The following is a 13,586-nucleotide window of genomic DNA, read 5'->3' as shown; positions in this document are numbered from 1 at the left end:
GTGAATGAAACAAATTAAGATGGAGTCAAAGCTAATCGTCTCTTCTTTTGTGAACTAAATACTGATTACTTTGAAATATTTGCTCTTATATTAAAAGGTTCGCGTAGTCATTAACCGGTGTTTTGCTAGATTATTTAATTTATTGTATAAATGAATGTTCAATACAGAAAAGGGTTTTATTTCACGAGTTAAATAACAACCAGGATGTCGCCCGATTTATAAAATTGATGGGAAATTTCTTAGAAGTCCCGCAATTTAAAAGCTTACAAGATATATTATAAGTACTAGAAGCACACTTTAAAATGTACAAAACGCTTCCGAGAGTTGCAAACGAATTGGTAAAACAAAAAGATACACGCAATAATAGACTTTGCAAGCATGTAACAAGAGTTCGAGTCTTCTCTGCTCTAGTTATTCCGTATTTATTTTCTTTGGAACAACCATTTCGCTAAGTTCCAAAAGGGGAGGGGTAAAAAACGTACCTCCCTCGTGAAGATTTATTAACTACTCGCACGCGAGTAAGTGCACGATGTTTGGGAGTAAACAAGGGCGGTCATCAACCAGCATACGCTGAGAGAAACGATCAAGGCGGTCTGCTAATGGAAAGCTTCCTAAACACAAGTATGGATGCCGCACGCAAACGGTTAATATACAGCCGTTAGTTATCGTTATTTTTTACGAAAATCGTATGAAAAATATAATCCATTAGGAATTACAATGTTCGGCAAAGGAATATTTCAGGCGGTAGCAGAAACGATAATAACATTTACATTATGATATCACCTTAATAAATCAGGTTATATAAAGGTGATCGTACGCAATTTATTTTCCACTAGAAAGATGCTTACTGTATGATGTATTATCTAATATGGCTCCATATTTCTAAGGCCAGAAGCAGAAATACGCCTTTCTTGAAAATTTTATTCAGAAATCAATGTTCTGGGGAAAATTTATTGGGGTTTTATTAATAGAAAAGAAATATAAGATTAAAAATTTTAGAATGAAAAGCTTTTATATTATTCATTAACCCTCCATCATCATACACGTACATAAAATAGATTAAAAATTACGTTTTCTCATTCATGCGTTTCTTATTAATTTTCATTAAAAAATCTGTTTTTTTTTCATCAAATATGTAGTTTTATTCGTTAGTTGTTAAATTAATTATAGTAACAAAAAACATTATAATTATATTTCGAATATTTTCATACTTGGTTCAATTTTTTTACCAAAAAATGGATACCACTTTTTTAATAATGACTAACGTAGGCTTTCGAAAATATTTTTGTATTTAGTAAAACACTAATATTTATGTTGAAGTTTTCATTTTATTATACAATACTTTACACTTTTAATGAAATTAATTTTTTTTGGGCTAGGATGATTGAATTCAAACCCCTATATAAAGATGTTTTAATATACAAATTTATGTTTGGTGAGATGTATGTATCTCTCTCCCTGTGAGTTTTTTTCCTGTGCAGATAAATACGAAATAGAAAATGGATTAAGAATTTGGCAAATAGCAAGATGTGTGCAAATATTGGCTCAGACATGAAGTAAACTTCGTTAAATACTTCTTTTTCAAATAAGTGAGATCAGGAATTCAATTTCTTCATAATGTTCTTAAGAAAAAATAACGAATAAATATAAAAGACATGATATTTTTTAATGGTTTCATAAGCAAATTTATGAGTAGTTTTCTAATAATTAGAATTAGGTTATAAATTATGTAATTTATTATAAATGAGGATTAAATATTATTTCTATATTCTGTTTATCTTTTAATAAATAGTTTAATATCTTTTAATAAGTTAAATATCTTTTAATAAATACTCTACCAAAATGTTAATCACTTTATTATTAACTTCCCTGAAGTTTTTTGTGTACCGGTTTTGACACGTATCCGTTTATTCATCAGAGCAATCACTACACCAGTACTACAAACAACACCATATGCCATTGCAATAGCATAATTCACATACTTACATTTACAAAAATTCTAATTGCATGTTTTATTAGTCTGTCCGAAGACCAAAATACATTGAATGTGTCGGTCAAAAAAATATTAAGGATATACGGGGAGAGTAAAATGAGATTAATGAGAAATTTTAAAGATTTGTACTTTTTTTTATTTCTAAGTAAAATTATAGTTTTATGTAATTTAAGAGTAAAGATCAATGGTCGGCAACCTCCGCGGGTAATTGAACAACCCACTACGACATTTTTAAATACCTATCAAGAAAATATGACGATGATTTTAATTTTTTTTTAAATTTATTCATTGAAAATAACAACAATTACAAAAGTAAGGAGAATGAGTTGGAATATTTTTTTTAATCTCTGAATAATTTTATGTAAAACGTGTTTTTTACGAAATAATTTGTTTTTACACATACATGTGTATATTTTATTTTAAGGAAATAAAAAATATTTTTTTTTTTAACTTTTGCCCGTTCTTAAAATAAAGTATTTTTTTTTTTACCCAGTCTCAAAAGGTTGCCGACCACTGGTATAGATTATTTGCAAATTTGCAGACCGGTGTACAAAACTGTTGAAAAGTGGTTTTATGTATTTTATTAAAAAAATCTAGCTACAAAGCTATTATAATAATTTAAAAATATAGAACAAATATTTGCGCTTTACTTATACAAATTAAATTCTTTAAGTTGTATAAGTAAAGCGCAAGTTGTTAGATAATTTTTGTATTTCTTTTAAACTTTTACGTACTTATACGTACGAAGTGTATTTTGGGTAAAGGTTGTATATTGGGTATCTTGGTTATGTTTTTTTACAGAAATTTTACCGTTTAAAATAAACCGCAACATTTAACGAGAATATGTTTCAACGCAGTTGTAGATTTCCTTAAAAGATTTTATTGTTGTAAGATGTGTTACATATTAACTTATAAATATTTAATTGTTTCAGACTGGAAAACATTTTCATCGAACATCGCTACTCATCAAAGCATTCAACCACAAATTTCGTCTTGATCTCGAGCTTAATACGTAAGTATTTTTAATGAAATATTCTTGATTTTATATATATTTTTATGATTCGTTAAAAATTCTCAATTTGTATCACATACCGGAAAAGGTTAATGAAAATTATTTTGTTGCCTTATTGTCCTTGATACTTAAAAAAAACATGATTTCAATAAACTCTTATACGCAATTATGTAAATATAAATAGAAAGAAAAAATAATACTACGTAATATTTTTGGAAATTTTCTCTCGTAGGTAATTGACCAATATTTTACAAATATTAATAATAAATTATAACAAAGCAGTGATGATTCATAGTGTAATTTTTATTGGTAAAAAAATATATTACCTACACAAAGACAAAAAAATATCCCCACTAAGCATTGTAGTCACTCATTTCAGGAAAAATGTTTTTAAAGTTCCTTGGAAACATAAACATTTTAAATAGGAAAAGGGAATTTTAGGAGAAGGCATTTTAAGCAAAATAATGGTGAAAATCATGATTGAAGCAATATTCAAAGAAAATCTCAAGAGCACAGATTTAGAATAACATTTTAATGAAAATAAAAAATAAAGTAATATTGACATAAAGTATCTGAAGTAAACCAAAAATCGACTTTGCTAAAAATAAAAGTATGTTTGTTGATTAAGATGTAATTTAGGAATACAGTAAAAGTAAGAAGAAGGTAAAAACAAGGTCGAACGTAAAGTTACTACCAAGAGAAATGTATAGAAAAAGGCCAAAATAACAAGGATATATTGAATTTCAAAAATATATTTATCAAGAATTTATCTTTGCCCCGTCAAAATATGTTATCAATCTCTTGTAATAAATATTCGAATTGTTCGGTTAGTCGATCCGCGACGGTGGGAGGGTCTAATTATCCGATCGGAAGTAGTTGGTTGTAATTGAAAATAGACTTTGAGGGATGAACTGATCGGAGTGACGATTGTGGCTGGCGGAGATACACAGTTGAGGATAACCATTTTGGAGGGAGACAATTTGGTCATGAAATTGTATTAGAAACAAGGATAAACGATAGTTCGATTGACTGAAACGGATTCAGTGGTAACCATGTGCCCTTAAATAGGTCACGTTTGTTGGTAACCTCTCGTATTTCAAACAAAATATGTATTTGAACGTAAATATACAGCTTCTGGGAATCCATTTAGATCGATATGTCACTCAGGATACAAACAAATATCATTGTTAGCTTATTGTTTTAAACAAAAAGCTTAAATATAAATAACAAAATTACTCAATTTACTAAAATTTACGGATAAATTGTTTAATTAAAAATTATAAATCTAATTTATTAGAGTTATACTGCAATTATATTTTAATGAAAGTGATTTGCTGATGAAAAATTATCCGAATCATTCATCGTTCACTTTATGTAATAATTCTTAAAAACTCGAATAACCATTCCACCATCATGTCAAATGTAGACTACAGTAGTCTGAAACCTGTAGTCGTGAAGTAGAGTTTTTGAATGGTATTACATGAAGTGAACGGAAAACGATAAGGAGAGTATTATATTACCATACTTTAAAGTGAACAATGCTTTTAATTTACAAGTTGTTGACGAATCATTAGTAATGTAAATGTAGATCTAGGTGTAAAATAGAAGTAAGTGGGTACATTCTGGCACAGGTATTTTTTGTTCATGTAGGAAGAATGAAAGAAGACTGTATTTTGTCTAAATGCAAACTTTCTAATAAATATGCGAGAAAATGGAAATAATAAAAATCACTTTCGACAAAATTATAAAAGCGAGTTGACTTAGTTTGGAAATGTAGAACGAATGAGTGAAGAAAGTATGTTAAAACAAATGTGAATGAAATGTTAGAACCATAGTTGGAAGCCCGAGAAAGGAATACCGAGAAAAATTTGGCATGATCATTTCAAATTAGTCATGTCAGGAGTTGAAATTATTGGTAGAAGAAGCGAAGAATTTTTGCAAAGACAGAGGGGTGTGGGGTTTAATTATCTTTGTCTAACCTTGCGGGGAAAAGACGGGATGATTAGTTTGTATAAAATTAATATTTTTTATTCACAAATTAATCTGTAAAAAATATTATATTACTTGAATATAATTTATCAGGTTTTCATTGAATCCAACTAGATTGTGCTACATTTACACGATAGATACAGACCTCATATGTTTTGAAGATAACCTTTGACTCCCATAATGATGCGAGAATTCGAAGGGGTAACCAAAGTATGCTAAGGGCGGGTTCAACGCTGAAATATTAGATCCTTTGCGTTTAATTTTAACCCGCACTGAAAGGAGAACAAAAATATACTTAGATATAAAGGATAGATACTTTCAATGTTAAATAGTATAATGAATTGATATTTAGTATTACCTACGTTGATTGAACTGGTCAAAAAATCTCTTAAACATTTTTTTTCCATCAGGTACAAACATGGTATACTTCATTGATAATTTTATCAGATTTTTTTTAAAGTTTGTATTTTTAATACGTTTATTCCTATTATAAAGTATTGTTCGCCTAAGTAATATAGCGGCAAGTGCGATAATTACCGTGCCGGACGTCCCGGATTCTATTCCCAGGCGGGTCAAAATTATTACATGTAATTGTAACCCTCATATTTATTCAATATTGATATGGACTGCTATAAAAAGCGCAGAACTAATCAATCATGCAATTTGCAATCAGCGCAACAATGCATCGATACAATTAAGTGTCTTATGCACTATTGGGTGCGGATAATATAAGTTATTTGTTTAGGTTCATCATTTGAGTTTTATTCAAACAATTTAATAACGTTTGCTTATTTTGTTAAAATATCATGTAAGATTTATCATATCATAAACAGTATGTCAATGCTCAGAAAAAAAGATAAATAATATATGTAATATATATATGTAATAGTTGATTGAATTTTTAATTGGTTTTGTGGACCTTTTTAAAAGATGGATATTTTTTTATTTTACACCCTCCACGTAATTTTTTGAATATATTTACAAACGGGTATCTTTTTTACCTTCAGAAGGCCTAAATAAACGGAAATTATAAGTAAATCTTTATTTATTTTGTACAGGCCTATTCCTTTATTTTTATTCCCAATCACAAACATTCCACCTCATGTAAAATAAAAAAAATTGACAGCTGATTTTTATTCCTCTGGATTATTATAAACGAAAACAGATATATTGAATGTAATGTTTACTACAAATATGTATCTTATTCTGTTTGGAAAAATCATGACATGAAGACCGGCACCGAAATTAAAATATTTAAAACCTATGTGCGACTAATCATGACAAATGAGATCGAATGAAGAGCGGATATCACAGTTACAAAAAAACGCGCTAAGAGTGTCAGAAATGAAGAGTCTAAGGAACATATCTCGCAAAAGTCTAAGGATAAGATAAGAATAAAAAACACCAGGATAAGAGAAGTATGCGAGATCGAAGATGAAGTTAGGTGGGGAAGGCAACGAAAAAGTCTGGAATACGCGTGTGAGGGGAATGGAACCATCTAGACTCCTTTACATTACACTGTACGGTCAACCCCAAGATAAACAGCTCCTAGGCCGGTCACCAAAGAAATGGGGATTGACATCGCAGAAGGCTAATCCATCTCAAAAACAGGCCACAAAATATAAAGCAAGAAGAATTAAAAGAGAAAAAAAACGAAATTTTTTACCATTTTAACATTGTAATGTGATAATTTTTTTGTGTTTTTCTTCTCTTTTGCGTTCGCGAAACATTTAAAACAGTATTTTAAAAAGCTTTCCCTGCTTTTCCTGTACTCGGAGGTTTTTGGGGTAGAAAATTTTATCCATTATATCCAAAAAATACACTTCCCTCTGTGATTAGATTTAAAAGTTTGAAATTTATTCTCTGTCACACTTTCCTGTGAATACTAATGCCTTATCGGATGTCTCCTCGCAATTAGAAATTCGCTGACTCTGTAAATGTCTGCTGGCGTCCTTATTCATAAAGTATCATCGTTTGTTTTGATTTATTCTGGCTGAAAATAGAATTTATGTTAATCCTGTTTCCGTTCTAATTATCCTTATTCATTGCACCACCCCGTCTCACCAACCCCCCTGATATACAGATTTTCACTACGACTTTTAGTTTAATTAACAGCGAACAAATATTTCATTTCATTCTTCTTCTTTGACTTCTATCCGCACCCAAATAATGCACAGAGCATCGTAACGGATTAACGTAGGGTTAACTTAATAATCATATGAAAGGCGATCAGTGTTGTGTTCTGGATTATTGAATTAAAGAAAATAATTGATCAAGTAGATTACAAAGGTAAAAAAGTTCGGGATGTAGTTAATGTTGCTGCTTTATGAAAAAGGAAAGAAATGCGTTGAGCCGTTAGATCCAAAATTATATTTAAATTATAATAAAATATTCATAAACGTAGATCTTTACGGTCATGTTTTATGTTTATATGATATATGGAATAACCTTATAAATAAGTAATCTATTATCGCAAAACTAGTATTAAGCTACCATGTCTATCATATATATCGTGAAAATATTTCGTTAAAGTCAATCATTGTGTGTAATTTGAAGACAATTCATTAAAATGTTCAATAATACTACTGTTTTTGTAAAGAAGTATCTGAAGTTTTTTTTGTGAATATTACTCATTTCGGTAAATTATTTTAAACATTTACCAAAAAACAGCTAAAAAAATATCAATATTAAAATTAAATAACGCAATTTTTATTATGTTCATACTATTTGAAAAAATACGATATCCAAACAACACTAACCGTAACTTTTACCAGCTTCTATGTAAAATAAATTAAAGCGCTAAAAGTAAATCATGATATTTATTAAATTTAACAAATAATATAACCTAACAAGGGTTTGATTAGAAACTTATTCCCAGTGATTGGAAAACACGATTCCCCTTTTAAGTTTTTGTATGAAGTTTATCTAAGTAATTTAGAAAATTGATGCTGATTTGTATTTTATCTCAGTATGAATGTATGTGTTCGTTCGAATAATCACGGTACTTTTTGGATACCAATCAATCACCTAGAATGGATGAGAGTGGGTTAGTTGTTGTGGATTTAATTACTTAATTTTACCAAACCTTCTACTAAAAGGGCTGATGGACGACATTGACAGGGAAATTGATTCTCTCGCCCTCTCTGATTTATACATATATTCATGATATTCAATGATTTCCGGAAAATACATTATTCGCCTTTTCAATCACTCATTCATAGCAAGTACATCGGAAATAAGGTACATTAACAAATAAAGAAATATTGATTCTATTATTTAACACGCAAGAGACAAAATTCGTATGGTAAAAACTCTGATATTTTATTTTTATTTTTTATTTATAAAAAATTATATCTATTATTTCAATTTATATGTATATATATACATTTATACATAAATTAATAATAATAATGATTAATTTGGATAATATATATAGCGCCATTTTCGTAAAATACTACCTCAAGAGCGCTTATATATCTTATATATCCACCTGCAAAGTAAAGTAGTCAGCGTATTACCTACCGTTTTAAAGGTACCGTTTTAAAGGTCTTCGGTTCAATTCCCAGGTGGTTCAAAATAAATATTTGAGTGTAAAAGTGATTTTTCATTGTAACATTTATTTTATATGTATTACCTAGAGCGCAGATCTGATCAACTTTTCTTTGTGTATTCAACGATAAATGTAACACAGTTTCTATACGATTTAGTGCTCTATGCTTTACTGGATGCGAATAAAGCTTAGAAGAAGATGAAGAATGTTTAATGTTTGAAAGAAAAAATACTAAAAATTCTTCGCTTATTAAATGTTGAAATGAACTTAGCATTTTTAAGTTCTTTTTGTATAAAGAACTATGAGCATTGTAATACTCATAGTTTTCAAGACATCAAATTATAAAAAAATAAAGTGAAAAAAAGTACCCGGGGAACTGGATAATAATACATGTTGAAATGTATTAATGAATACTGTGAAAATATTGTTTTCTTTTACATTGTTAGTTAAAAAGGTTAACGCGTGGGTGTTACCTTTTTTGCGTTATTTTAAAAGCTCGAAGGTCCCAATTATTCCGTAAAGGTGGAATTCACGGACTCACTTTTTACAATCTCCCTTAAAAGATGAATAGAATTTCATTTCGTTTCCCAAACCCAGCGTAAAAGGTTCCGCATGTTAATAAAAACTAATTTCTTTGACGGGGTAATATGGTTAACTCTACCTTCGATGAGATGAAAAATATTTTTCACTTCAATTAGACTTATTTTTGAATTGGAAATAAAATATATTAAATGGAAAATATGTATAATATTTTTACTATTACAATTTGTCATAAGAATTTTCTGCCACATGCGCGTGTTTTCATGGTTTTTATGACAGATAATGCCAAATTATACGTTCTAGTTTTGGTATAAAAGTATAAAAAAATGGAGATATTTCTTTTTTATTTAATGAATTTTTCAGGTAAACATTTTCCATGCGTGCATTTACTTAAAGCATTGAAGGTAGATACGCCTTAATTGTGAATAATTTTAATTTACATACGACTCATTTTCGATCGCACTTTTTTTATACCTCTAAATATAACAAACGTGTGTTTCCAGAAACATTCCTTAACACAAAAATACTCTCAAAATTAACTAACTAATAGGTAAGATAATAGAACGTCAAAACAATATGTCTTTGCACGCAATCTTCGCTTCTTCCGCATTCATACATCTCGTCATTCATACACGCCGATTACTCCAACTTCTGACCTGACCACTTTCAAGTATTTGAAATACTTGATCACGCTTAGTGACTTGTTGAAATACAATCTTTGAAGAACGATTAATTTTGTATTTCTCTGAAATCCCTCTCTATATGTCCATAAATTGAACATCATAAGCTAGAATAATTAATCGAAAACTAATATCACTTGCCTATTTGGTCGTGTGATTGCTATCCACAAATCAGCTAATTATCGCCACCGGGGATATGACGTCATCCATTTGACACTAGTACGTCACTGGAAACAAATGCCCCAATTACGTGACAAATTCTGTTCCCTCGATTCGAGTTTGTCGGATCAAATCATTTATTATAATCTTATCGACATTAGGATTAATCAATCGACTTCTGAATGAAACCTGCGAGAGTAATACTTTCGGGGGGTGCTTAAAGCTATGCATCACACTTTCACATTTAATGGTTTTTCAGCTTGTGAAATGAAACTTTGAGAATTTAAAAATATTTGCTTACTCGGCATTTTGAACTGCAACATTATTTCGGTAAAAATCGTGAACTAATAAATTAAACTGTATATAAAAACACTGTATTTTTTTAAACTATTTGAGTGCCAACTTTACACTTGTGTTTTACTGAAGTAGTAAAAAAAACATTTTTTTTAAATTTTAATCATGTCTCACTACAAAACGAATGCCAAACTAATTAATAAAATAATTAAAAAATTCATACAAAAAAGAAATAAATAGTGGGAACCGTTAATATGTTTTTAAAATACATGCCAAATATCATTTTAATATGACGATGCTATTTTCAATTTGTAATAATTTTATGATTATGTAACAACCCTTATTTTATGTAAGAAAGCATCTTTAAAAAAATGTCAAGTCTTTTATATTACACTCACTAATATATCACTTAGTTTTATTCCACATTAAAGATTAAATGTAAAAACTGTGTTTCGATAAACGATATACAAATAGACGATTGCCTGAAATTTTTCACAATAAAAGATTTCATGAATTTCGATTATTTAATTACATACTTATCCATATTTGCCCCTTTTTATAGAGTCGACAAACCACTTACAACTTCTTCTATCAGCTTTTTTGTACCATTTCAGTATTAAGTCAGGTTCACGATCTATTTTAAACTAGTCTCCGAGGAGGATACTCCGCACATATGGAGCTCAAAATTAACGTTTCAATTATATGTAAAACTACATATTACGAGATAAATAGAGCTTTATCTACTGAGCCGGTTAGCTAATATCCACACATCAAAAGTTCCATAACATTATTCAGAAAACGTCTAAAGTTTAAAGCTCTAAGGCAGCAAAATTTTAAAACTTTATATTTATTTATTCTATTTTATTCTCCTCCAGAACAGTTTGATATTTGAAAAAAATATTTGAAAGGGAATCCTTAACTTTTTTTCACAAAATGTAAAAAATTTAATCCTTCCACATAACGAATGAGAAAATTTTATTAAAATGAGTCATAAGAGCCATCTTTGTTGAATTGAGAAAGATTTTATTTAGTAGAGATCCTTTTATTTTAATGGGTGCAAGATGCGAGCCCCTGATTATTTTTACGTACTGAAAAACGTCTGAAAGCATGTTTTGTTGTTTATTTAGTTATTATTTAAAAAAATATATTATCAGTTATATTAATATCCATTATGTTATGCATAAGCCCGTTGAACACAAATAACTCCATTTATTCCAAATTTCAATCCCAAAAACTATTAGTTTTTAAACAAAACAATAGGCAGTTCGTAAGTTTTTCATATACCTAGACGTCCATTTCACACATCTCCAAAACTTTCTGGATGAGATATGAACAATTAAAAATATTTTTAGAAATACAATCCGTTTTTAAAATGTATAACTGTAAAATGCATGAATAATATATCTAACAATACATTTGTAAGTCTCTCAAGTACAAACTTTGTTATATATTTTACAAAGGACATACATACATCTTGTGGCGTTTGATTTATGGACCTTCATATCATACATATAAATGACAAAATCAGGAGGGAACGGAATGTACAGTATACATCCCATTATTTCAGTGAGTTTATCTCAATATGAATTACCTATACGAGTGGCTACTTAGTTCAGGGACGGCAAATACTATCATCAGTATTCAGTATAACCTGAAAACCTTTACGTTATTTAAAAAGAGAGTGGAGTGAGAGGGAAAATATTTTAAAGACATTTAAGTTGTTTTAATAGAAAAATTTGTTAGTAAAAAAACATTAAAAATAACAAAGACTTAAAATTAAATTAAAATATAACGAATATGCTTTTTTCAATCCGAATTATTCGTTGTTTTATTTTATTACTACATAGTTATAAAGCATTTGTTTGTTATATAATGACGTTTACTGTTTTGATGAATCTGTAAGATAATTTAATACATGGTTAATACCCAAAAAATATTTATAAAATTACATTGTTACTTGGGGTACATGCTGTACTCGTTGTAGACCGCGTCACCTGAACACTACAAATGTGAGTCCGTAGAAAAGAAGATGAAATATATAACAAATTTTACATAATGATGAACTCTATTTTCATTTCATTGCATTCTTAAGAACATTATTTTCATTCAATAAATGTTAAAAACACATATTTTGGTACATTATATTTTATAAGTTACAAAAAACACGCATAGAGATTTAGTTATAAAATATCAAAATAAAACATATTGGAATACCACTTTTTTCAGTTTATTGGTGTAAACACCACTAGCTTTGAGAACTTTAAACGTTCTCATCAAAAGGTGGACTTCTAAACTTCTAATATTGTAACCAACTGATGAGAACAAGTTTTTATTAATTTATAATAACTGAAGGAAGTGATCTTATACAAGTTTCGATTATTTTTACTAAAATCATCACTTTATCTTACAAAATTAATGCCAAATACATAAATAGTATAACATACTTATAAAATCACAATGATTCTTTATAAAATAAAACGACTCTGTTTTAACCACTTTTATTTGTACACTTTTTCCAACCGGTTTCAACAAGGAACTTGAGTATTTCAATGTTTTAGAATTAGTACATAAACCCTGATGATAACAATGTTCTTGTTGAAACCGTTTGGAAAAAGTGTACCAATTAAAAGTGGTTAAAACAAAATTGTTTTATTTTATAAAGTTTTTAAAATGTGCCACAAAGTATTTGCGAAAAACATTCAAGACAAAATGATTCTAGTTTTCTATTTGAAATAATTAATTTGTTAATAGATAAATAGTGACTTTATAAATAAATTAAATTTATATTTGCTTCATGTTTTTTGGCTTCCCTGTTCTGAGTTTATCCTAGTTTGGTTTGTAAATTAGCTTTCGTGATGTTAAATAATTGCTGTTATCATACATCCTGAACATAGTTTATGCGGGATCCTTGACTGGGCATTCGTCTAAAATAATATCCCCTCGCTTCATAAATCATCCAATTAATATCGCCCTCGCTGGTAAAGGTGTCCCGTTGTTTCGTGAACGCAAAATCCGAAATAGAATCGGGAATAATACTAACATTAACAATACATTTATCAAGGTCCCAAAATATTTCCTAAATTAAAACATCTTTTAATTAAACGGTTTATTTACATTATTGGGGGAATTTACGTTCATTTGAATTCTAATTAATAAACATTCGTATATTTGTTATGTTTTATTTTAGTTACAAATATTTCATACTCCTAAAATATTGTTTTGAGATAAAAAGTAAAAAAAAATGATACGTATTAATACAATAATTAACGAAATAATGAGACTTAATTTTATATTCTTTGTTTCTTTTATTTTAATATAAAACATCAGAGAAAACAACTTGAGAAATAAATTCCGTTTTAAAAATTCAAT

At 28.8% G+C, this 13,586-nt stretch overlaps 1 protein-coding gene across 1 annotated transcript in view; it reads left to right on the top strand.

Moving 5' to 3' along the window:
* Positions 1 to 13,586, top strand: part of mmd (disintegrin and metalloproteinase domain-containing protein mind-meld) — a 420,228-nt gene that overhangs the window by 293,420 nt on the left and 113,222 nt on the right. The window contains exon 6 of the mRNA XM_088272686.1: positions 2,926 to 3,005. Within this exon, the coding sequence (XP_088128812.1) occupies positions 2,926 to 3,005 (80 nt within the window). The remainder of the gene's footprint in view (positions 1 to 2,925; positions 3,006 to 13,586) is intronic.

The sequence above is a fragment of the Brachycentrus maculatus genome, unplaced genomic scaffold (genome assembly GCF_059751285.1).
Source record: "Brachycentrus maculatus isolate JH-2025_06_01 unplaced genomic scaffold, ASM5975128v1 h1tg000514l, whole genome shotgun sequence".
NCBI lineage: Eukaryota > Metazoa > Arthropoda > Insecta > Trichoptera > Brachycentridae > Brachycentrus > Brachycentrus maculatus.
The sequence above is the reverse complement of the archived record's forward strand: the minus strand, read 5'-3'. Positions and strand labels throughout refer to the sequence as shown.